The sequence below is a fragment of the Tamandua tetradactyla genome, chromosome 7 (genome assembly GCF_023851605.1).
Source record: "Tamandua tetradactyla isolate mTamTet1 chromosome 7, mTamTet1.pri, whole genome shotgun sequence".
NCBI lineage: Eukaryota > Metazoa > Chordata > Mammalia > Pilosa > Myrmecophagidae > Tamandua > Tamandua tetradactyla.
Genome location: NC_135333.1, coordinates 59,148,287 through 59,173,364, shown reverse-complemented (window position 1 = coordinate 59,173,364; position 25,078 = coordinate 59,148,287). Strand labels below are relative to the sequence as shown.

General features: G+C 38.6%; 2 protein-coding genes, 1 long non-coding RNA gene and 1 pseudogene across 7 annotated transcripts in view; 1 reads left to right on the top strand and 3 right to left on the bottom strand.

The window, feature by feature from the left end:
• Positions 1–15,762, bottom strand: part of LOC143691271 (aldo-keto reductase family 1 member C23-like protein) — a 40,948-nt gene extending 25,186 nt beyond the window's left edge. Inside the window, exons 1-3 of one of the 2 annotated variants that reach the window (XM_077169525.1) lie at positions 15,564–15,762; positions 5,471–5,638; positions 4,157–4,273 (exon numbers count right to left, since the gene is read on the bottom strand). In XM_077169525.1, the coding sequence (XP_077025640.1) occupies positions 4,157–4,273; positions 5,471–5,638; positions 15,564–15,647 (369 nt within the window). In that variant the 5' untranslated portion in view covers positions 15,648–15,762. The remainder of the gene's footprint in view (positions 1–4,156; positions 4,274–5,470; positions 5,639–15,563) is intronic. The other variant, XM_077169526.1, reaches the window with a different exon arrangement.
• Positions 1–25,078, bottom strand: part of LOC143691274 (aldo-keto reductase family 1 member C23-like protein) — a 460,654-nt gene that overhangs the window by 307,570 nt on the left and 128,006 nt on the right. The gene's annotated exons all lie outside the window — the stretch shown is intronic.
• LOC143691270 (zinc finger CCHC domain-containing protein 7 pseudogene) lies at positions 5,525–15,556 on the bottom strand (annotated as a pseudogene). The gene is made up of 2 exons (XR_013179430.1): positions 5,726–15,556; positions 5,525–5,638 (listed from the first exon to the last, which is right to left on the bottom strand). The product of XR_013179430.1 is annotated as a zinc finger CCHC domain-containing protein 7 pseudogene (transcript).
• LOC143691272 (uncharacterized) lies at positions 12,849–16,359 on the top strand. The gene is made up of 3 exons (XR_013179431.1): positions 12,849–13,304; positions 15,944–16,070; positions 16,179–16,359. It is a non-coding gene; the product is annotated as an uncharacterized LOC143691272 (long non-coding RNA).

The following is a 25,078-nucleotide window of genomic DNA, read 5'->3' as shown; positions in this document are numbered from 1 at the left end:
ATATCAGAATTTATGGGATGCAGCAAAGGCTGTGCTGAGAGAGAGATTTATTGCCCTAATTGCCTATATTAAAAAAGAAGAAAGATAAAAGTCAAGGACTTAACTGGTAACCTAGAGGAATTTGAGAAAGTTGAGCAAACTAATCTAAAAGCAAATAGAAGAAGAGAAGTAACAAGGATTAAAGCAGAGTTAAATAAATGGGAGAACAAAAGAACAATAGAAAGAATCAATAAAACCAAAAGTTGGTTCAAATCAATGAAATCAATGGGCAGCTAACAAGGCTGCCACAGAAAAAAAGAGAGAGGATGCAAATAAACAAAATCAGAAATGGGAGGGTAGTCATATCACAGACCCTGAAGAAATAAAAAAGTCATAAGAGGATACTATGTAGGCCAACAAACCAGTCAGCTTTGATGAAATCAAATTCTTGTAAACACACAAACAAGCTACACTGACTCAACAAGAAATTGAAGATATCAACAAAGTAATTACAAGTAAAGAGATTCAATCAATCATCAAATATATTCCTACAAAAGAAAAGCCCAGGGGCAGATGGCTTTACAAGGTAATTTCATCAAACACTCTAGGAAGAACTAACATCAATCCTCAAACTGTTTTAAAAAAATTGAGGAAAAAGGACCACTACCTAACTCATTTTATGAGGTTAACATCAGTTTAATACCAAAACCAGGTAAAGATGCTACAAGAAAGAAAAACTACAGACCAATCTACTTAATGAATATAGATGCCAAAATTCTCAGCAAGATATTAGCAAATTGAACCCAACAGCACATTAAAATAATTATACACCATGACCAAGTGGGGTTTATTCCAGGAATGCAAAGATAATTCAACATAAGAAAATCAGTTAGTGCAATACAGCACATTAACAAATTGAAAAGGAAAAATCATATGATCATCCTGATTGATGGTGAAAAAGCATTTGACAAAATTCAACATCCTTTTCTAACAAAAACACTTTAAAAGGTAGGAATGAAAGGTAATATCCTCAGTTTGATAACAGAAATATATGAAAAAGGCATAGCTAGCATTGTACTCAATGTGAGAGGCTGAAAGCTTTCCCCCTAAGACTGGGAATGAGACAAGGATGCCCTCTGTCACCACTATAGGTAGAAGTGAAGGCACTTTATGAGTAGGTCTATAAACATGTTGGGTCTATAACCATGTTGAAGGTGAACATGATTAAAAGGCTTTGCATAGACTCATGTCCCATTAATTAACACTATAAATATAAATAAGTTCTTGCATGAACTACTGCAAAGTTATGAATCCCAATTTTGGGATATATTGGGTATGCTGGTTTGAAAGGATGTATGTACCCTTGAAAAGCCATGTTTTAATCCTAATCCCATTTTGCTAAGGCAGCCATTTCTTATGTGATTTAATCAAGAGTGGTTGTTAAAATGGATTAGGGGAGATGTGTCTCCACCCATTTGGGTGGGTCTGGATAAGTTTCTGGAGTCCTATAAAAGAGGAAACATTTTGGACAATGAAAGAGATTCAGAGAGTGCAGAGAAGGACGATGTAGCCACAAGAAGCAGACAGCCCACAAGCTAGCAATCTTTGGAGATAAAGAAGAAAAATGCCTCCTGGGATGCTTCATGAAACAGGAAGCCAGGAGAGAAAGCTAGCAGATGATGCCTTGCTTGCAATGTGCCCTTCCAGCTGAGAGACAAACTGTGACTGTGTTCACCATGTGCCTTCTCACTTGAGAGAGAAGCCCTGAACTTTATCAACCTTCTTGAACCAAGGTATCTTTCCCTGGATGCCGTTGATTGGACATTTCTATGAACTTGTAACTGGGACATTTTCTTGGCCTTAGAACTATAAACTAGTAAGTTACTAAATTCCCCTTTCTAAAGGCCATTCTGTTTCTGGTATGTTGCATTCTGGCAGCTAGCAAACTAGAACAGTGGGAAAAAGCTATTGCATTCTATGGGCTATGTTTAACAGAAAAATGTCAACAGTACAGCAGCAATACCAGGGTACATAAAGGGGGAAGGGACAAGAGTTTGGGGGAGGTTCGGATTTTCTATTTGGTGAGGACGAGTTTATTGGTCATCTTTCTCTTGGGAGCAATGAAATTATCTAAAATTGAGAGTGTTCATTGACTGTTGATTTTGGACATTATACATGAGTCCCAGCAGATGGAGATGGCTGAAAGATGCACTGAGAAGTAGATTGGTGAATGATGGTGTATACATATGATAAAAAATTGTGCTGCTACTAATAGGATTGAAGTTTTGAGGCAGTTAATGATGTGAATGAGTAATATGAGACCTTTGGTGAGGCAAAATAAGCCAAAAAGGAAAGAGCAAATATTGTATGATCTCATTTAGAAAATACTTACAGGAAAACTGGGGCCTAAATTATAAGCTCCTGTAGCATTCACATTAAGTCCAGAGTGGTAATTGTTATTTCTGGATTTTGAGGAGCTGTTAAGTATATATATAACCAGGAATTTAGAGCTAAGAATGAAGCTGACCAGATCTTGATTAAGGTATTTCAGAATACAGGGGTAAGGGAGATATTGTCTGTATTTTAGGATTTCACCTACTCTTTGAGACAAAGGGAAAAAAGGTTTATTTTGTCCAGAACCTAGATTTTCTGCAGCACATAATCTAAATCAACCTGCCAGGATGATCATTTAAGCAATACAAACACAGGGAGACCAGAATAAGAATTAGGGCCTTTAATCATATATAGCATAATGTGATGCCTGGATACATTCCAGAGTATATTAAGCTGATAATCAAAAAGTATTGAGAGATGGGAGAAAAAATATGGAACTATTAAATTTTACTGTGGGGGGAACCCTATATACTGTATCAAACATTAGGGAAATCCAAATCAATAGGTCAAGCTCTTGATCTTAAGGCTTGCACTTTTGAAACTTACATATGTAGTGGAGAAGCTTAGCCTACCTATAGGTATGCCTAAGAGTTACTTCTAAAGGACATGCTTGTTGCTCAGATATGATCTCTCTCTAAGCCCAACTCTGCAAGTGAAAGCATTTCCTTACCCCCAACATGGGGCATGCCATCCAGGGATGAAAGTCTCCCTGGTGGTATGGGAGATGACTCCCAGGGATGAGCCTGTCCCTGGCCCTGTGGGATCAGCAATTCCATGCTGAAAAAAATGGGGAAAGAAGTGTGACAAATAAGTTATCAGTGACTGACGGAGTTCAAATACAGTCGAGAACCTACTCTGGGCGTCCGGCTTATACAAGCCTCAGTTAGACATTACTACCTATCATAACTTGCCAAATCCCAACCAAAATCATTCCTGTCAATCCTAAAGAAAACCTAGGGCATTATATAAGATTCTACAAAGGTTTAATGCACTAGGATAACTTTCCTCCAGATTGATCCCAGGGCCAGATAAGTTCTGAAATGCAAAGGGGCTAGCCTCTTCAGAATGTCAACTAATTCCATCACCCTATACCACATTATCAACAACCCCTTCCACATGAAAAATTTAGAATAGGGATAGCGCAAAATCCCTAAACAGTGGGAGAAAGATCAAAGGTGATGGTGGAGTTATAAAGAGAAGGTAGGGTTTAACATATGAGTATGATTCCTGAATCACTAGACTGATATTCTTTTTAGTCTCCAGTACCCAAGAGTAGCTAGAAGTAAAATCTAAACTTGTGGAATTGAAACCCATACTAAACTCTGAAATCTGTTCTACAACTAATTGTTGTAATGTACTTTGAAATTTACTGCTTTTTGTATATATAGAAAGAGAAGGAGGAGTATAACAGAGAAGATAGAATTTAATAAATGATTATACTGCTGGATCATTATACTGATATTTGTTTTTTTCTCCAGTGTCCTGGAACAGCTAGAGGAAAAAATGAAAAATTGTGGAACTGTAACTCATACCAAACTTTTAAATCTGTTCTACAATTATCTGTTAAAATGTACTTGGAAATTTATTGCTTTTTTGTATATATTTTATATTTCACTATTTTAAAGAGTTAAAAAAAAAAGGAGCCATGAATTTTAATTTAGTATTCCCCTCCAGGTTCATAAAACCCACATCTTCCGAAAAAACCATAATTCAGCCATCCATGCAAGATGAGGGTCATGCTGCTAGAGGAAGTGAAATTGGTTTGATCATGCATATTACTAACCTTCAGAGCTATTGGAAAATGGATAATGTAGAGGTCCACATAGTCCAGCTGAAGTTTTTTCAGTGATCTTTCCAAGGATGTTTGCACCAACTCTGGTCGAAGGAAAGTGGCCCAAAGCTATAGAGGTGAAACACGTTGCATTGATATTTAGGTGAATTTGTGGATGAAATCAGGAGACAAATAATAGATGGAGTCTGAGTATTTTAGCAGATTTACAATAAAAATTTATTTGCCATTATTATTGAATTTAAGCAAATTTGGGTCATCAAACTTTAACTGTAATCACTAAAAATAGACTTAATCTTTAGGTTTTATTCAGAGTCTTACTACTTTTTGCTTTGGATATTTACACTGTAAGAATAGTGTATAAAGTTTTGAAATGAGCAAAGAATCATGAAAGAGATGGAATCATTGCCAAATAAAAACAGATTAAAGTGTGGAAATTTTGGTACATCGTATGTGAAGAACACTGAATATTAGTCATGCTGGGAGAATTCCATTAAGATACCAGATACAAATTTTTCCACATGTATTTTTCAAGGATTTTGATCTTAACTCATGGATTTGCTATTTTAAGAAATATTTATACAGTTTTCTAATACCTGAGCACTTGATCACTTCAGGGAAAAAGTTTCCTTTTGCTTGGGTTCCCTTTACAGCTGATCATTTATTTAATGGAAACTTATTTTTTGAGTATGTTTCCAGTATATTTAATGAATTATAAAAGGTTGTGACACCAGAGGTAAAAATCATTATCAACTAATACTTAAGTCCATCATCTGAATACTACTGTGCAGAGTTTACAAATAATTTTCTGGCAATTTATGTAGTTTTATTCTCATAGCTTCTTTGCATACATAACTGATGGAAAAAATAGTTTTCATGATGATATGTGTGGAGACAGTTCAAGAAATTTTGCCAGTACTTTTTAATACTCAAAGAGCTCTCTTACATTGTATTCTTTGTTGGCAGAGGAGACAATGAAGATTCAGAATGTTAAAAAGTTGACCAGATCACACAGATGACAAAGAAAGCCATCATACGATCACAGATCCATCTGATTTTATACTTCATGCTAGAATTTACTGCTTTGGGCTGAGAATCATAAAAGTAAAGTCATTGTACCTTAAATTAAAGCCACAAAATGTGAACATAGCAATGATTGCAAACTCATCATATGTGCGTGAACAAAATTTTTGCAACAATTCATAAAAAAGTTTCTCCACCAATCACAGTATTCCATTTCCACATGCAGTCACATTTCACAAATGTGCTCATACACACCTATGCACAACATATACACACACACCACACCTTTGTAGTGTAGAATATGTCTTCTCTCTTCACTGTGCCATCTGCTATCTTACTTCGAATGGCTCGTCCAACCTCCTCTTCATTTTGGTAGGCATAGGCAGCATCAATATGGCGAAATCCAGCATCAATAGCTATCTTGCTGGCCACCTCTACTCGGCTCCTAGGATCCTAGAGGACCAACAGAGGTAGGTTGGAGACCATTTGAATGAAATGTAGTCAAGCCTAAACAGTGATGTTCATTAGAATCTATCATACTCTCAAATCTTGTGTTAGTTCTCCATGTAGTGTGAACGATTTGTCCCAGTTTGCCTGGGACTTTCCCAGGCTTAATTTGGAAAGCCGTACATCCCAGGAACACCTTCAGTTCAGGAAATCTGGAAGATTGTTCATTGGCACAGAACACACCAAGACCAACCACAGGTTTCTTGTTTCATTAGAAGCTCTCAGAGGATTGTAAATACAGGAGTCCTCACAGCTAATATTTATCATAGTGAAGGCATGCAAAGTAAAATGAGCAAAGGGAAATGGTGTATGTGGCAAAGTACACAGGAGCCAGGCACAGAAGTCCAAAAGTCCTCCTCCATGGAGGTGCATTGGATATACATGATTCCTCCAGTTTCAAATTTCTTTATTTTATTTTTTCTCTTTCAGAAATTTTATTTTTATTAGTCTAATAGTAGACTTTGACAAGTACAAAGGTGCATGAGTACAAAAATTTCTGAATATCTTTGTGGGAATTCAAAAAAATTTTAAGGCAGGAATATTCATTTCTATGTATTTGAGTAGGAGTCTTCTTGAGGCATGACTGCAAAGTGGTAAAAACTGATTTCACTGAGTACATTCAAATTTTTGACAAATCTTTTATATTTGTTTCAGGAATTTTGTCTTGCAACATTTCTATTAGATAGCTCCTCATTTGTATTTTATTATAGCTCAACTCCCTGCCATGTCAGGCTTTCAGTGAAATCAACTTCACCTGACAGCCAGACTTTGATGCTCTGATCCAGGGAAGATTCTGGTACCAACTTCAGAAACAAGAAAAGTCAGACTTAGATTTATAGTTGTTGTCCTTTCAAAATTAAAATAAAAAGTAATACTTCTTGAAAAGTATTAATGAATGTTTCATTTTAGTGTTAATTTCATATTCACATTACAGAGTAATTACATTTGATTAGCTTTTGTTTCACATTGCTTAAAAAAGTTTTCTTGAAAAAATTAATTCTTTCTATCCCTAGGACTGTGAGTAAAAATGACACACTAGAACATGGAAACTCTGAGCTTATCTTTCTGCGAATAGGAAATTAACACTAAAGTAAAGGATCATTGCCATCATCTTCCAAGTGTCTCTTCTTTTTCTTGTGTTTGACCTGCTTGCTCTCTTTGGAAAAATTTTTTTCTCTTTGTTTGTGGTTGTATGAATAGTGAGGGGACTTGTGAGGTTTCTGGATTTTATTGCCAGTAGAAGAGTAGAGTTTTGGGCCTCTATGGAAGTCTTCATCCACCTCATGATACCTATCAGATTTCCAGTGCTTCCCACAATCTCTATTGTTCCTGTTCATTGTTTATTTGAGGGTTCTTTCTTTTCTTGAAGCCACCTGTTGTTCCTCCATGAGGCATAACTCTTTCTCATGTCATGGTGGGGTCTCTTATCTGCTGCTTCCATAAGAGGTCTCTTGAACTTCCTCAGAAAATCCTCAATTTTCTGGAGTTCTTTTATTGTTCATTTTATTCTATGTTCTCTCTCCTGAATTTCATATTTGTCATCATAGTAGATGAATGGAGATGTTGGAAATGTTTGATTAAACATTTGTCTTCCTGTGCATTCAGGCCCATAATGGCATTTTTATGTACAGTTGTAGTGATACACTGAAGCTGATTGTCCAGAGGGGGTTTTCAGCTCTTTGGGTGGTCTAAGTTTGGTCATTAGGTGATACTGCCTCCAGATTTCTGGGCAAGCATCAGCAGAGTGCACTATCATATTCACATCGGTCACAATGTTTTCTTCAGGAAGGTCTTTGAACACATCTGTGAGTGAAAGACATAGGCAAAGAACAGTCTAACCAAAAGCAGGCTAGGCAGGTATACTGGAGGTGTCCTTTATTGGATAAGAGACAGCAGGGATGGGCTCTTTGTGGAAAGGGGTGGGTTTTTGACAAATAGCCACATTTGTTACAATTTCTATAGGTAACATTTTTGCTGTCTGAACTGTAATGGTGGGTCCATCTTCAAAATGATCTATTATTACCTATGGGCCTCAAGATCTTTCCACTGATAAAGCAGTTTACACCATCTTCTCATTCATCAAAAGAGTTTTCACATCCCACAAAGTTGAAAAGGATATCATCATCTTCATATCTGCTACACATCCCAGAAATATCCAGCTTTCCACATGGTCACTTTCTGAAATGGTGGGTTCTTTCTCTTCACTAGAACTGACCTCTATAATCATGACCTCTTGGAGCATACCTGATTTCTCTTCAGGTTTAGGTTTCTCAATGCCCCCCTTACATTTCTTATCAGCCAACTCAGAATGGAGAGAAGCAGAAGGACCTCAGGCCTTTTCTTGTTCATGGACTCTAATACTCTTTCTTTTATAACTATAAATACTATCTTCATCAGACAAAGTGATGACCTCTGATCCATTTGATAGCTGGATGACCTCACTGTCTGAAAGGACAGTTAGGTTATTCTGATTTGGTTTATTATTCAATGATTTGGAATTCCAAGAGTTCTTTTATTCATATTCTTCATCCCTAATTGCCTTATCATATCTTGGGCATAATGAACTTGGCTATAGAGTTGAAATTGCACCTCACTATCAACACTCCAGTAGCCACGTTTCTTGAAGATGATTGTATAATGATATAGCATTCACAATGTGACTGTGTGATCGTGAAAACCTTGTGTCTGATGCTCCTTTTATCTACCTTATCAACAGACAAGTAGAACATATGGAATAAAACTAAATAATATGGGGAACAAATGTTAAAATAAATTTAGTTTCAAATGCTAGTGATCAGTGAAAAGGAGGGGTAAGGGATATGGTATGTATAATTTCTTTTCTGTTTTTCTTTTATTTCTTTTTCTGAATAGATAGATGCAAATGTTCCAAGAAATGATCATGATGATGAATATGCAGCTATGTGATGATATTGTGAGTTACTGATTATAAATGTAGAACGGAATGATCAAAATAGGAATGTTTGCATTTATTTGGGGTTTTTTGTATTTAAAAAAATTTTTTTAAGTGGAAAAAAATAAAATAGTGGACACTAAAAAGAAAGGAGGGATGGTGACATATGGATTGATAATGATGGTTGAGGAGACATTGAAAATCTAGATTGTGCTGAGCCTTTTCTAGATAATCCTGCAACAGTCTGCCCTGAGGAAAGGCTTCCAGACCTACAGTTGGTCCTGAGAAGCCCACCAGGGAACCTCCACCTGAAGGGATTAATGCTTAACAGCCTGTGAAGCACATAATTACCCCACCCCCACCCCCCAGGGAGAAACAACCCTTGCTCCTCTGTCTGGAGTGATTAATCCTGTTTCACCAGATGAAACTGCAAACAAATGCCCTGAAGTAATTGGCTTGGAAGACACTTCTAATTATTTTCATGCCTGATCCTCACCACCTTTCTTTTCTTCCAGATGTATAATTAAACTGAATTCCTAACAGGTCCCAAAAGGTGAGTCACATAGTTTCACACATGTGGAGGTACACTATACTCCAAAAGAACTGTACGAGTTTTCAAATTTTATAGACAGAATCAGGGGAATATGTGTGGCAATGGGTTTTAAGGGTGTGGGATAATGGTGGGAGAAATATATAGCTGAATCAGGCTGAATGTATTGATATGGGCCCACTAAGTAGAGGTTTTGCATTCAATGTTATAATTTGAGGGGTTAGAAAAGACATAAACAGTTTGTTTGGATGGTTGGTTGAAACATGGATCAAAACATGGCTGATATTACCTGAGGTTGAAATGCCAGAATTGCTCTGGTGTAACGTACATGAGAGAATCCAGAGGCTTAGAGAAATTGAAATATTAGAGTGGGTTTATCATACAAAGCCTGCTCATACACCCCAGAAATGTCCAGAGGCTGCACCTTTTACCATAACTGTGAGAAATAAATTTGTGAGACTAGCTCCATCATCCCTGAAGAGCACTGTAGTCACCCTTCTCTGCAGGTCAGATAATACTGTAGGAACTGCTATCACTGAGCTGGCATCCTTAAACTCAATGTAGATGATTCAATCCTGAGCTAGCAGAAGCCAGGAGGCAGCACATAATTCCCAAAGACAAGGTAGCCATGGCTATCATAGTGGACAGCATATTCAAGGCAGGAGTAAAAATAATCTGACTCAGAGACTTGTGTCATTGGCTTCTAGATCATGGGTACCTAGAAGTGCAATAGATGGGCAGTCTACAAAATTCTTGTTTGAGCTGTATAAACAGAAGAGTTCTAGGTCAAGTGAAAAAGATCTAACTTGAATTACAAAAACAGAAAGTCATGGTCCCTTAATCAATTTCCAGACTTGAGACAGTTTACAGACCCAGAGCTCCTTGAATGAGGGGAAGGCCAGAAGGCCAGGTCCCTTTGGGGAAGGACCCTGTTACACTGCCACAATTTATACTGTTAATCTTCCTCCCAGCCTTCCACAAGGAGAAATATGAAATTTACCAGGGTAACTGTGCATTGGAGAAAAGGAAATGATCAGATATTTCAGGAATTACTAGACACTGTTTCAGTAGTAACATTAATTCCAGGGGACCCCAAACATCACCCTGGTCTACCAGTCAGGGTAGGGGCTTATGGAGGTCAGGTGATCAATGGGGTTTTAGCTTAGGTCCATCTCAGGTGGATCCATTGGGCTCCTGGACCCATTCTGTCATTATTTCCACAGTACCAGAATGCATAATTGGAATGGACATACTGAGAAACTGGCAGAATCCTCACATTGGCTCTCTGACTCATGGAGTGAAGGCTGTTATGGTAGGAAATGCTTAGTGGAAGCCACTAGAACTGCCCCTACTTAGTAAAATAGTAAACCAAAAACTATACTGGATTCCTGGAGGAATTTCAGAGATTAGTGCCACTCTTAAGGACTTGAAGGATGCATATCCCCATTCAGCTCCTGTATTTGGCCTGTGCAGAAAACAGATGGGTCTAGGAGGATGACAATGGATTATTGTAAACTCACCCTGGGGGTGGCTCCAATTGCAGCTGCTGTTCCAGATGTGGTATCATTGCTTTGCAAATTAATACATCCCGTGGTACCTAGTATGCAGCTGTTGGTCTGGCAAGTGCTTTTCTCTCAATAGCTTTTAGTAAGAACGATTAGAAACAGTTTACTTTCAGCTGACAAGGTCAGCAATATACTTTCACTGTCCTACCTCAGTGGTATATCAATTCTCCAGCCCTATATGATAATCTTGTCCACAAGGAACTTGATCATTTCTCCCTTCCACAAGACATCACACTGGTCCATCACATTTGTGATAACAAGTTGATTGGACCTAGTGAGCAAGAAGTCACAACTACTCTAGACTTATTGATAAGTCATTCATGCATCAGATGATCAGAGATAAATACAACAAAAATTTCTAGATGTCCAGTGATGTAAGGTATGTCTAGATATTCCTTTTAAGGTGAAGGATAAGTTGCTGCATCTGGTCACTCCTAGGACCAATAACAAGGGACAATACCTAGTTGGTCTCTTTGGATTTTGGTGACAACATATTTCTCATTTGGGTCTGCTACTCCAGCCCATTTGTTGAGTGACCAGAAAAGCAACTAATTTTGAGTGGAGACCTGAACAAGAGGAGGCTCTGTGACAGGTTCAGGCTGATGTACAAGCTGCTCTGCCACTTGGGCCATATGCTTTGGCAGATCCAATGATTCTGGAAATGTCAGTGGCAAATAAAAATGCTGTCTGGGGTTCTGGTAGGCCCCTGTAGAAGAACCACAATGCAGACTCTTAGGATTTTGGAGCAAATCCTAATGATCTGCTGCAGATAACTACTCTACTTTTGAGAAACAGCTTTTGGCCTGATACTGGGCCTTAGTAGAGACTGAACACTTAACCATGGGCCACCAAGTTACAATGAGACCTGAGTTGCCAATCATGAGCTCAGTGTTGTCTGACCCACCAAGCCATTAAGTTTGGCATGTGCAGCAGCACTCCATCACAAAATGAAAATAGTACATATGTGTTAGGGATAGAACAGATTCTGAAGGCACAAGTAACTTACATTAGGAAGTGGCCCAAACGCCCATGGTCTACACTCTAGGAAAGCCTTCTCTTTCCTAGACCAGGACTATGGCCTCTTGAGGAGTTCCTTTCAATGAATTTACTGAGAAAACTCAGGCCTGGTTTACAGATGATTCTTCAAGATATTCAGGTACCACCCAAAAGTGGACAGCTATGGCACTACAACCCATTTCTGGGATATCCCTGAAAGACATTGGTGAGGAAAAATCCTCCCAGTGAGCAGAACTTCAAGCACTACACCTGTTTTTATTTTGCTTAGAAGGAAAACTGGCCAGAGTTGCATTTGTATACTGACTCATGGGATGTTGCTAATGATTTGGCTGCATGGTTAGGGACTTGGAAAGTGCATGATTGGACAATTGGTGACAAAGAGATCATGAGAACAGATATGTGATAGACCTTTCTGTGTGGGCTAAAACATGAAGATATTTGTGTCCCATGTGAATGCGCACCAGAGTGTGACTTCAGCAGAGGAAGGTTTTAATAATCAAGTAGATAAGATGGCTTGTTCTGTGGATAAAAGAGTCAACCACTTTTCCCAGCAACTCCTGTCATTGCCCAATGGACTCATGAAAACAATAGCCATGGTAGTAAGGATGGAGGTTTTGCATGGGCTCAGCAACTTGGATGTCCACTCACCAAGGTTGATGTGGCTACAGCCACTGTTGAGTGCCCAATCTGCCAGCAGTAAAAACCCACACTCAGACCCCAATATGGCACCATTCCCCTAGGTGATCAGCCAGCTACACGAGGGTAGGCTAATTACATTGAAACACTTGCATAGATGAAGGGGCAATGATTTGTTTTAACTGGAATTGACACATACTCTGGATATGTGTTTGCTTTCCCAATGGACTTAAATGCCTTATCCATCATCATGGTATTCCGCACAGCATTGCTTCTGATCAAGGAATCCACTTCACAACAAATGAAGTGTGGGAATGTGAACATGCTCATGTAATTCTCTGGTCTTACCATGTTCCCCATCATCCAAATGAAGCTGGATTGATAGAACAGTGGAATGACCTTCTGAAAAGTCAATTCCTGTGCCAAGTAGGTGGCAATACCTTGCAGGGCTGGGTGGTGCTCTACAGGAGGTTGTATATGCACTGAATCAGCACCAACTGTATGACGTTGTTTCCCCATAGCCAGAATCCATGGATCCAGGAACATAGGGGTGGAAGTGGGAGTGACACCTCTCACTATTACCCTTAGTGATCCACTGGGAAAATTTTTGCCTCCTGTCTCTGCAGCTTTGAGCTCTGCTGAGCCATAGGTTTTAGTTCTGAAGGGAGAGTGCTTCCACCAGAGAAACAATGATTCCATTGAACTGAAATCTCAGTCTGCCATCTGGTCACATTGGGTTACTCATGCCCCTGGATAAACAAGCCAGGAAGGGGATTGTTTTACTGGCTTGGGTGATTGACCCTGACTATCAGGGTAAAGAAGACTGCAACTACATAATGTAGGTAAAGAAGAGTTTTCCTGGAATATAGGAGTCTCATCATACTACTGTGCCCTGTGATTAAAATCAGTGAAAACTGCAACAAACCAATCCAGGTAGGTTTAACAACGAATCTGAAACTTCAGGAATGATGGTTTGGGTCACCCCACCATCCAAAGAACCACAGCCAGCTGAAGTGCTTGTGGAGGATAAAGGGAATATAGAATGTGTAGTGGAAGAAAGTAGTGATAAACATGAACTACAAACAATGATCAGTTACAGAAATGAGGACTCTAATGGTATGAATATTTCTTCCTTGCTTTGTAATTAGTATCTATTTTTATGCATAAATCGAATGCTTTGTTTTCCTCTTTATTTTATTCCCTTTATATATGACATAAACTGTTTTGTTCATGATATAATATTTAAGTTGTAAGATATCAAGTTTAAGAGTGTACATTACCCAAGGACTTGCACCTTATTCTGGAGAGATTTAATGCATTTCCAGTTGTACATGGGACGGTTGAGTACTATTAGACAAGGGGAAAAAAGTGTCTGTTGCTGTTTTCTATTTAGAGATTAAGTAAGGTTTAAGGTGAAGTATATAGCTGCCACATTGACAAAGGGAAGACTGTCATGATCCGGTTCATGTCTCAACTTGGCCAGGTGGTGGTGCTCAGTTATCTGTTCACACAAGCTCTGGCCTGTCACTATGAGGAACTTTCAAGAACTTAAATATTTCATGAACTCCATGTCCTTGTTTGCAATCAGCTAAGGGGAGTGTCTTCTGCAATGAGTGACGCTTAATCTTATCACCAGAAGGTTTTAAGGTGGATTCAGAAGAGACAATCACACTTCATACTTCAGCCAGTCAGCCTCTCCTGAGAGTTCATTGAGAACCTTCATTGGAGCTGCCAGCTCATGGCATACCCTCTAGATCTTAGATTCTTACAATCCCCAGGTTGCCCAGCCTTCCTCCCCTGAGAGTTCATTGAGGACCTTCATTGGAGTTCTATGACTCTATGTCACCATGGTTATGTGAGACACCACTATAAATTTTATATTTACAGATATCTCCTGCTGATTCTGTTTCTCTATAGAACTCTAGCTATTACCACAGCTAACATGAAAATTGTATGCAGCCACTTCTAAGGATAGATATCTGCTAGTTAATTCTTTTCCGCACACTCACTCTGGCCACATGAAAGGACTATATATCAGGAGTAAAAATGTAAGTTCTGAATGGTGGATCAGTGGCAGAATTCTCACCTGCCATGCCAAACATGGGTTCAATTCCTTGAGCCTGCCCATGCAAAAAAAAAAATGTTTATTCTGAGGATATAAGTTTACATAAAAAGCAAATATTTTTCTGCCTTTGCTGTTAAGTACATCAGAAGCTGTCTGTTTTCCAAAATGATTAAAAGAAATTAGGTATTGTGGCCCAACAGCCTCTGTTGGTCCACCTTGTATTTTTCCTTAGGCATTCAGTGCATGGAGGTTTACAAGGTTTACTGAGGCTTCTGTCTTATCCGTAATCTTTCCATCTTATTCATCCTCCATTGCATGACTAAGAAATGAAGTCCTGTCCCCTGTTCTTCAAAATGTGTGTTAAAAATTCCTGCACATATCTAGAGATAAGAAAATGGGATCGATAATCTGAGTAAATTTACTGTGTTACACAGTCAAGAGTAAATAAGAGAAGAAAACTTTGGAATGTAAATATTGTGGCTTCCCATCTAGTGGCCTGTCCACTTTGCCCATTCTTACATGAAAGGAACACTCTAACTATTTCCTTCCAACATAAAAAGTATTTTTACAAGGACCTGGAATTGAAGACTCGCCATTTGAAGCAGCATTTCCCCTAAAATGAACTTGTATTTCCTCTTCGGGTGAATTTACCAGTGGAGAGAGAAGTAGGAAGGAGGCTCTACTCACTCAACCTGGAACCAAGTAGGCTACCCAGCCCAAAGCTGTTTACACACAACTTCAAGTTCAAGGATCTTCTCTATTGCATGTGTACTTGGTAGGAGGAAAGATTCCTGAATTGGAGAAATACACAGAGAACCTCCTCATAGCAATCAATCTAAAGGCAGGTAGCTGGAAGCAAGTGCCCTACATACTGAGGTTCATCTCTTTGAAACAAATGGAAACAGAAGGAAAAAGGTGGCCATACGATGAGACCCCATTGCACTGATGGAAGACTGTCTCCTTCTGAATTTATCATTGGACTGTCTCTAGCCTGGTGAAACCAAGACCAAGTCTGTCTCTCAGAATCACAGAAGAATGAGTTTTAGGAGAGCCAAGTCCTAAATGACAATCAGTCATTCTAGTGCTATTTTCATTTTCACCTTCCACACCAAGTCCTCTCCTCTTACCTCTTCAGATGGAAGAGTTCCAAATCCCAAGGTAGGAATGAAGTGCCCATCATTTAGTCGCATGCAATGAAGTTTGCTATCCATTGTCTCTCACCCTTCAGAGTAAGCACAGATGGGTTTTTAAACTTTTCCTTCAGCAGATTTTTGAATAGCACGAAGGCAATGCTCTAAGTACAAAAGTGAAACCCAACTGCACTGTTCAGTTTTTATAATGTAGTAGGAGGGGCCATGTTTAAAGGGACATTCCATGGTGTGTGAATAAACTTGGAATCATTTCACTTGTTTTTCTATTCTCACAAAAAAGTGTATTGAAGCTTATTATTCTAAGTGATAAATCAGGTTCCTGCTAATTCAAGAATTTATTCCCATTCCTCCCACAGGAGCCAGGATTTATTTAACGCTTCTGTTAACACAGAGCCCAGCTCCCACAGCCACTGCTTGTTCAGTCTCTTCCCAAGTGCAATCTCCATGTAACCTTGCGTGATGCAGTGTCCTGCTCCCCAGGCTGTGAGTATACACAACTAATAAGCTTTTGCCCAGATAAAATGCCCAGTGTTGGGTATCATGTGTTTGGCCATTCCAATAACCCTGAGTTTGGATCACCTCTCTCTTCAGCAGGGTGAAGCAGAGGTGAAGGAAACAATTGGCACCATGAACAAGATAGTCCAACAATCTCCAAAGAAAACTGGTCAGGTGTAATGAGCTGTTCTTGGCTAAACTGCCTTGATATTGTAAAATATGCTTGGATGGAATTGTGGGCAAGATGAGGATAAGGGGTTGTCCTCAAATAAATACCACTGCATCCTAAATGTCCCTGAGAACAAGTTTGTTTCCTGGAGGAGCTCCTGGTATTAGATTTAGCTGACATACTCTCTCAAGAGTAATGAGAATAAAGGGGGTATTCATCAAAAAAACTCTTAGGTAACCCAAAATATTTTGAACTTCAGTCTGTGAGAAGACTTCCAGTTTAAAATATATATAATGGTAAGGATCATGTGAATAAGTATATCTGCATGAGGAAAGGGTTCGCTTCATGCAACTCCTAAAATATTCAACATATGTACTCACAAACAGATTTCTATCTCCTCTCTTTAATCAGTAGCCCTTACTGAATTTCTTTCCCTGTCCATGTCAATGCAGCTGGGGAGCATGTATGGAGGTGGCATGGAAGGCTGGCCATTTAGTAGTTATGGTATACCAATTAATTATTTAAATATCAATCTGTAGAATCTATAACATTTCCTCATGCCATTGTCATGGTAACTTTTTATTAATCAGTACTTTCTACTTATCAGTTTTCCTTCACCTTTTCTTGTTTTCCTGCTAAATGCAAACACTCCATATGATAAGCATTGAAAATGTAAGTTTACCTGGAGTACTGTTACCAGACAAAGGCAGTGGATTCTTTTTCCCATGTGGTCAAATGACCAATTCCTGAGACACTGGAGTTTCAGAGGGAAGAAAACCTTATTACTAGGTGCAAAGTAGGAAATCAGATGGCTTATTGGCTCAAAAATTTGTGTTCCCAAACTGCATCAATTCTTATAGTTTTATAGCATCAAAAGATTGTCAGGTTTTAGGATAATAGCACAATGGCCCCAGATGATGTGATTAGAGGTGATTTAATTATTGAGCATGCACATATTGAGTGTATTCTTAGTCACAGAATGTATGCAAGAAAATGGCAGCTTTACTATGAAGAAGGGCATGATTTTTAGTGGTGTAATGTGGTATAAGTCACTTAATGTTAAAGTCTAATCTACTGCACATATTAGGCTGGCCCATTTTGGTTAGACCCGTTTTGGTTATCAAGGTAACTTTGGACTTGTGATGGGTTAGTCTGTGCCGGGCCAACGCCCTTCATTAATAAACATCAGGGGCTGTCTGTAGTGATCACAAGACACTAAAGATGATAAAATGGATAAATGGGTACAAATATAGGTCAGTCACAAGGTCTTAAAAATCATAAGGGCAAAAGATAAAGGTTACAGAATCTATATCAGAGATAAACACATTTGAACTATAATGTAAAGATTTCAGGTATTTTCCTCTGTCTACTCTAATATACCAGAAAGTATAAAAGGAATATCAATCCAATAATTCAGCTATCGTAATCATCCCTTTAATTTTAAATTCCCAGTTACAGAACCAGGGTCCTCACTTCCAGGTAAAATTAGACCTTTTGGAAAGCTGGCTACCACCCTGTGGGATACCAAAAGAGAGCTTCAAGAAATAGGCTAGGAAGGAGGGGCCAAGATGGCGGCTTAGCAATGTGCGCATTTTAGTTCATCCTCCAGAACAACCACTAAATAACCAGAAACAGTACAGAACAGCTCCTGGAGCCATGATAGTGGCCAGACACACAGTGTGCCCCAGTCTGGACCAGCTGGACCAGCTGTGAGTCTCTGGAACCATGAGTTCTACAAGCCGTGGCGGCCGCCGGTGTCCCTCCCCCACAGGCGCCTTCCCAGAGGGAAAGGAAAGAGACTCTAACAGTAGCAGGGACTGGGTCCAACCAAACACCAATTGTGGCATTAATAAACAAATTCTGAGTACTAAAATAGGACCCCAGCTCAGGCGAAACTGGTCAAGGCAGAGGTCTCTTATTGGGCTAACTGAAAAATAAGAAAGAGGATGAAACGGAAGTTTTTGTGTCTGTTTCTATGGAGGCTTGGCTGCCTCTGGATTCAGCAGCGGGACTACTTGTGCTGCAACTGCCCCAGGCATAGGCAGAAACAGACTGCTTTCAGGGATTTTTCCCGTCTGTTCCCCAGGGGAAGGGTGAAACCCAATTTAGGTGGAATACCTCTCTCAAGGAATTCAGACCCCAGGGCTAGGCAATTTGAAGCCCTAAAGCCAGCCTACAACCTCTCCTCTGTCTCCACCATGCCCCCAGCAGGGAGAGCCTTCCAAAGTTAAAGGAGCCACAACATCTATTGCTGGTGGGACCCACAGGTAGACAACCACCACACACTGGGCAGGATAAGAAAAACAGAGCCCAGAGACTTCACAGGAAAGTCTTTCAACTTGCTGGGTCCACCCTCAGGGAAAACTGATGCAGGTGACTCCATCCCCCCCATAGGAGGCCAGTTTAGTCCGCGAAAACCCGGCTGGAGTCTATAATACCTATGTAGACCCTCCTAAGGGTGGGGAGGGAAAAGGCATCTTACAAGCAGGACAAGAAACAAGAAAATAAGACCTGAAAAATTACCCTCTGTTAAACAAAACTTAAGCTAGAGGCCCAGAAAAAGCTGAGCTGAAGGTCAAAGAACAGATAGAAAAAAAACTCATCTAGCAAGAAAACCCTAGGTAAGAAAAGTGAAAGCAATCTGCAGAATAAACTAATTAAGGTAATTAAATTTCTAGACGCCAGCAAAAAATAACAAATCACACCAGGAAAATTGAAGATATGGCCCAGTCAAAGGAACAAACCAATAGTTCGAATGAGATACAGGATATGAAACAATTAATTCAGAATAGGTGAACAGAAATGGAAAAACCTCATAAAAAACCAAATCAATGAATTGAGGGAGGACATGAAGAAGGCAAGGAATGAACAAAAAGAAGAAATGCAAAGTCTGAAAAAACAAATCACAAAACTTATGGGAATGAAAGATACAGTAGAAGAGATTAAAAAAAAACAATGGAAATCTACAATGGTAGATTTCAAGAGACAGAGTTCAGGATTAGTGAACTGGATGATGGAACATCTGGAATCCACAAAGAAACAGAAACTATAGGGAAAAGAATGGAAAAACATGAGCAGGGACTCAGGGAATTGAATGAAAATATGAAGCGTACAAATACATATGCTGTGGGGGTCCCAAAAGGAGAATAGGAGGGAAAAGGAGGAGAAAAACTAATGGAAGAAATTATCACTGAAAACTTCCCAACTCTTATGAAAGACCTAAAACTACAGATCCAAGAAGGGCAACACACCCCAAAGAGAATAGATCCAAATAGATGTTCTCGAAGACACTTACTAGTCAGAATGTCAGAGGTCAAAGAGAGAGGATCTTGAAAACAGAAAGAGAAAAACAATCCATCACATACAAGGGAAACCCAATAAGACTATGTGTAGATTTCTCAGCAGAAACCATGGAGGTGAGAAGACAGTGGGATGATATATTTAAATTACTAAAAGAGAAAAACTGCCAACCAAGAATTATATATCCAGCAAAATTGTCCTTCAAAAATGAGGGATAAATTAAAACATTTTCAGACAAAAAGTCACTGAGAGAATTTGTGACCAAGAGACCAGCTCTACAAGAAATGCTAAACGGAGCACTAGGGACAAATATGAAAAGACAGAAGAGAGAGGTGTGGAGAAGAGTGTAGAAAGAAGGAAAATTAGATATGATGTATAAAATACAAAAGGCAAAATGATAGAGGAAAGTACTATCGAAACAGTAATAACACTAAATGTTAATGGACTGAACTCCCAATTCAAAAGACATAGACTGGCAGAATGGATTAAAAAACAGGATCCTTCTATATGCTGTCTACAGGAAACACATCTTAGACCCAAAGATAAACATAGGTTGAAAGTGAAAGGTTGGGAAAAGATATTTCATGCAAATAACAACCAGAAAAGAGCAGGAATAGCTATACTAATATCCAACATATTAGACTTCAAATGTAAAAGAGTTAAAAGAGACAAAGAAGGATACTATCTACTAATAAAAGGAACAATTAAACAAGAAGACATAACAATCATAAATATTTATGCACCGAACCAGAATGCCCCAAAATACATGAGGCAAACACTGCAAACACTGAAAAGGGAAATAGACATATCTACCATAATAGTCGGAGACTTCAATTCCCCACTCTCATCAAAGGACAGAACATCTAGACAGAGGATCAATAAAGAAACAGAGAAGTTGAATATTATAATAAATGAGCTAGACTTAACAGACATTTATAGAACATTAGACCCCACAACAACAGGATACACTTTTTTCTCAAGTGCTCGTGGATCATTCTCAAAGATAGACCATATGCTGGGTCACAAAGCAAGTCTCAACAAATGTAAAAAGATTGAAATCATACACAACACTTTCTCAGATCATAAAGGAATGAAGTTGGAAATCAATAATAGGCAGAGTGCCAGAAAATTCACAAATACATGGAGGCTCAACAACACACTCTTAAACAACCAGGGGATCAAGGAAGAAATTACAAGAGAAATCAGTAAATATCTCGAGCAAATGAAAATGAAAACATAACATATCAAAACTTATGGGATGCAGCAAAGGCAGTGCTAAGAGGGAAATTTATTGCCCTAAATGCCTATATCAAAACAGAAGAAAGCGCAAAAATTAGGGAATTGCCTGTCCATTTGGAAGAACTGCAGAAAGAACAGCAAAGTAACCCCAAAGCAAGCAAAAGGAAAGAAATAACAAAGATTAGAGCAGAAATAAATGAAATTGAGAACATGAAAACAATTGAGGAAATCAATAAGACCAGAAGTTGGTTCTATGAGAAAATCAATAAGATTGATGGGCCCTTAGCAAGATTGACAAAAAGAAGAGAAAGGACACAAATAAATAAGATCAGAAATGGAAGAGGAAATATAACCACTGACCTCACAGAAATAAAGAAGGTAATAACAGGATACTATGAACAACTTTATGCTAATAAATACAACAATGTAGATGAAATGGACAACTTCCTAGAAAGGCATGAACGACCAACTTTGACTCAAGAAGAAATAGATGACCTCAACAAACCAATCACAACCAAAGAAGTTGAATCAGTCATTCAAAAGTTTCCGAAAAAGAAAAGTCCAGGACCAGACGGGTTCACAGGTGAATTCTACCAAACATTCCAGAAAGAATTAGTACCAACCCTGCTCAAACTCTTCAAAAAAATTGAAGTGGAGGGAATTCTACCTAATTCATTCTATGAAGCCAACAACACCTTCATACCAAAACCAGGCAAAGACATTACAAAAAAAGAAAACTACAGACCAATCTCTCTAATGAATATAGATGCAAAAATCCTCAACAAAATTCTAGCAAATCGAATCCAGCAACACATTAAAAGAATTATACATCATGACCAAGTAGGATTCATCCCAGGTATGCAAGGATGGTTCAACATAAGAAAATCAATTAATGTAATACACCATATCAACAAATCAAAGCAGAAAAATCACATGATCATCTCAATTGATGCAGAGGAGGCATTTGACAAGATTCAACATCCTTTCCTGTTGAAAACACTTCAAAGGATAGGAATGCAAGGGAACTTCCTTAAAATGATAAAGGGAATATATGAAAAACCCACAGCTAATATCATCCTCAATGGGGAAAAACGGAAATCTTTTCTCCTAAGATCAGGAACAAGACATCCTTGTCCACTATCACCACCATTATTCAACATTGTGTTGGAAGTTCTAGCTAGAGCAATTAGACAAGAAAAAGAAATACAAGGCATCAAAATTGGAAAGGAAGAAGTCAAATTATCACTATTTGCAGATGATATGATACTATACGTCAAAAACCCTGAAAAATCCACAGCAAAACTACTAGAGCTAATAAACGAGTACAGCAAAGTGGCAGTTTACAAGATCAACACACAAAAATCTGTAGTGTTTCTATATCCTAGTAACGAACAATCTGAGGGGGAAATCAAGAAAGGAATTCCATTTACAATTGCAACTAAAAGAATAAAATACTTAGGAATAAATTTAATTAAAAAGACAAAAGACCTATACAAAGAAAACTATAAGAAACTGTTAAAAGAAATCACAGAAGACCTAAATAGATGGAAGGGCATACCGTGTTCATGGATTGGAAGACTAAATATAGTTAAGATGTCAATTCTACCTAAATTGATTTACAGATTCAACGCACTACCAATCAAAATCCCAACAACTTACTTTTCATAAATAGAAAACAAATAAGCAAATTTATCTGGAAAGGCAGGGTGCCCCGAATTGCTAAAAGTATCCTGAGGAAAAAAAAAAACGAAGCTGGAGGTCTCATGCTGCCTGACTTTAAGGCATATTATAAAGCCACAGTGGTCAAAACAGCATGTTACTGCCATAAAGATAGATATATTGACCAATGGAATCAAATAGAGTGCTCAGATATAGACCCTCTCATCTATGGACATTTGACCTTTGATAAGGCAGTCAAGCCAACTCATTTGGGACAGAACAGTCTCTTCAATAAATGGTGCCTAGAGAACTGGATATCCATATGCAAAAGAATGAAAGAGGACCCTTATCTCACACCCTATACAAAAGTTAACTCAAAATGGATCAAAGATCTAAACATTAGGTCTAAGACCATAAAACAGTTAGAGGAAATGTTGGGAAATATCTTATAAATCTTGTAATTGGAGGCCGGTTTATGGACCTTACACCTAAAGCAAAAGCACTGAAGAAATAAATAAATAAATGGGAGCTCCTCAAAATTAAACACTTTTGTGCATCAAAGAACTTCATCAAGAAAGTAGAAAGACAGCCTACACAATGGGAGACGATATTTGGAAATGACATATAAGATAAAGGTCTAGTATCCAGAATTTATAAAGAGATTGTTCAACTCAACAACAAAAAGACAGCCAATTCAATTACAAAATGGGAAAAATTCTTGAACAGACACCTATCAGAAGAGGAAATACAAATGGCCAAAAGGCACATGAAGAGATGCTCAATGTCCGTGGCCATTAGAGAAATGCAAATCAAAACCACAATGAGATATCATCTCACACCCACCAGAATGGCCATTATCAACAAAACAGAAAATGACAAATGCTGAAGAGGGTGTGGAGAAAGAGACACACTTATTCACTGTTGGTGGGAATGTCAAATGGTGCAACCACTGTGAAAGGCAGTCTGGCGGTTCCTCAAAAAGCTGAGTATAGAATTGCCATATGGTTCAGCAATACCATTGCTAGGTATCTACTCAGAGGACTTAAGGGCAAAGACACAAGCAAACATTTGCACACCAATGTTTATAGCAGCATTATTTACAATTGCAAGGAGATAGAAACAGCCAAAATGTCCATCAAAGGATGAGTGGCTAAACAAACTGTGGTATATACATAAGATGGAATATTATGCAGCTTTAAGACAGAATAAACTTTTGAAGTATGTAACAACATGGATGGACCTTGAGAACATTATGCTGAGTGAGACTAGCCAAAAACTAAAGGACAAATACTGTATGGTCTCACTGATATGAACTGACATTAGTGAATAAACTTGGAATATGTCATTGGTAACAGAGACCATCAGGGGATAGAAATAGGGCAAGATATTGGGTAATTGGAGCTGAAGTGATACAGACTGTGCAACAGGACTGGATACAAAAACTCAGAAATGGACAGCACAGCACTACCTAACTGTAATGGAAATATGTGAAAACACTGAATGAAGCTGCATGTGAGAATGATAGAGGGAGGAGGGCTGGGGGCATAAATGAAATCAGAAAGAAAGATAGGTGTTAAAGATTGAGATGGTATTATCTAGGAATGCCTAGAATGTATAATAATAGTGAAATGTACAATGTACAAATTTTAAAAATGTTTTTGCATGAGGAAGAAGAAAGGAATGTCATTATTGCAGGGTGCTGAAACTAGATTATAATTAATACTTTAAAAGGTCACCTTATGTGTGAGACTAAAGCAAAAAATGTTTATTTGTTACAAAATTTAGATTTTGACCAGAGCATTTCCTAATATAACTCATGTAGATAGTTTGATTGAATGTCATAAGTACTTGGAATCTCAGGTAGAACATGAGATTTTGTCGGTTTGTCCAGAGTGATGCCCAATGAATCCCAGAGTGATTTGATCAGTGACTGGAAAATATTTGCAAGCATCCTTCAGGGAATGGTGAGAGTGGGGAGAAGTTCAACTTCCCCAAGTTGAATTCTTGATATTCTCACAAGCAGTGTGGACAACCAAAGCTATAGGCTGAGCCCCGAGTCTTGGGGTTTGTTCATATGAAACTTAACCCCGCAAAGGATAGGTCAAATCTACTTAAAATTTAGGCCTAAGAGTCACCCCCAAGAGAGCCTCTTTTGTTGCTCAGATCTGGCCTCTCTCTCCAGCCCAACATGATGAGCAGTCTCACCACCCTCCCCCTCTCTGCGTGGGACATGACTCCTAGGAATGTGGACCTTCCTGGCAACGTGGGACAGAAATCCTGGAATGAGCTGAGACTGAGCATCAAGGGACTGAGAAAAACCCTAGAATGAGCTGGGAATTAACATCAAGGGATTGAGAGAACCTTCTTGACCAAAGGGGAAAGAGTGAAATGAGACTAAGTGTCAATGGCTGAGAGATTCCAAACAGAGTTGAGAGGTTATCCTGGAGGTTATTCTTATGCATTAAGTAGATATCACCTTGTTGTTCAAGATGAAGTGGAGAAGCTGGAGGGAACTGCCTGAAAATGTAGAGCTGTGTTCCAGTAGCCATGTTTCTTGATGAAGATTGAACAGTGATATAGCTTTCACAATGACACTCTGTGAATGTGAAAACCTTGTGTCTGATGCTCC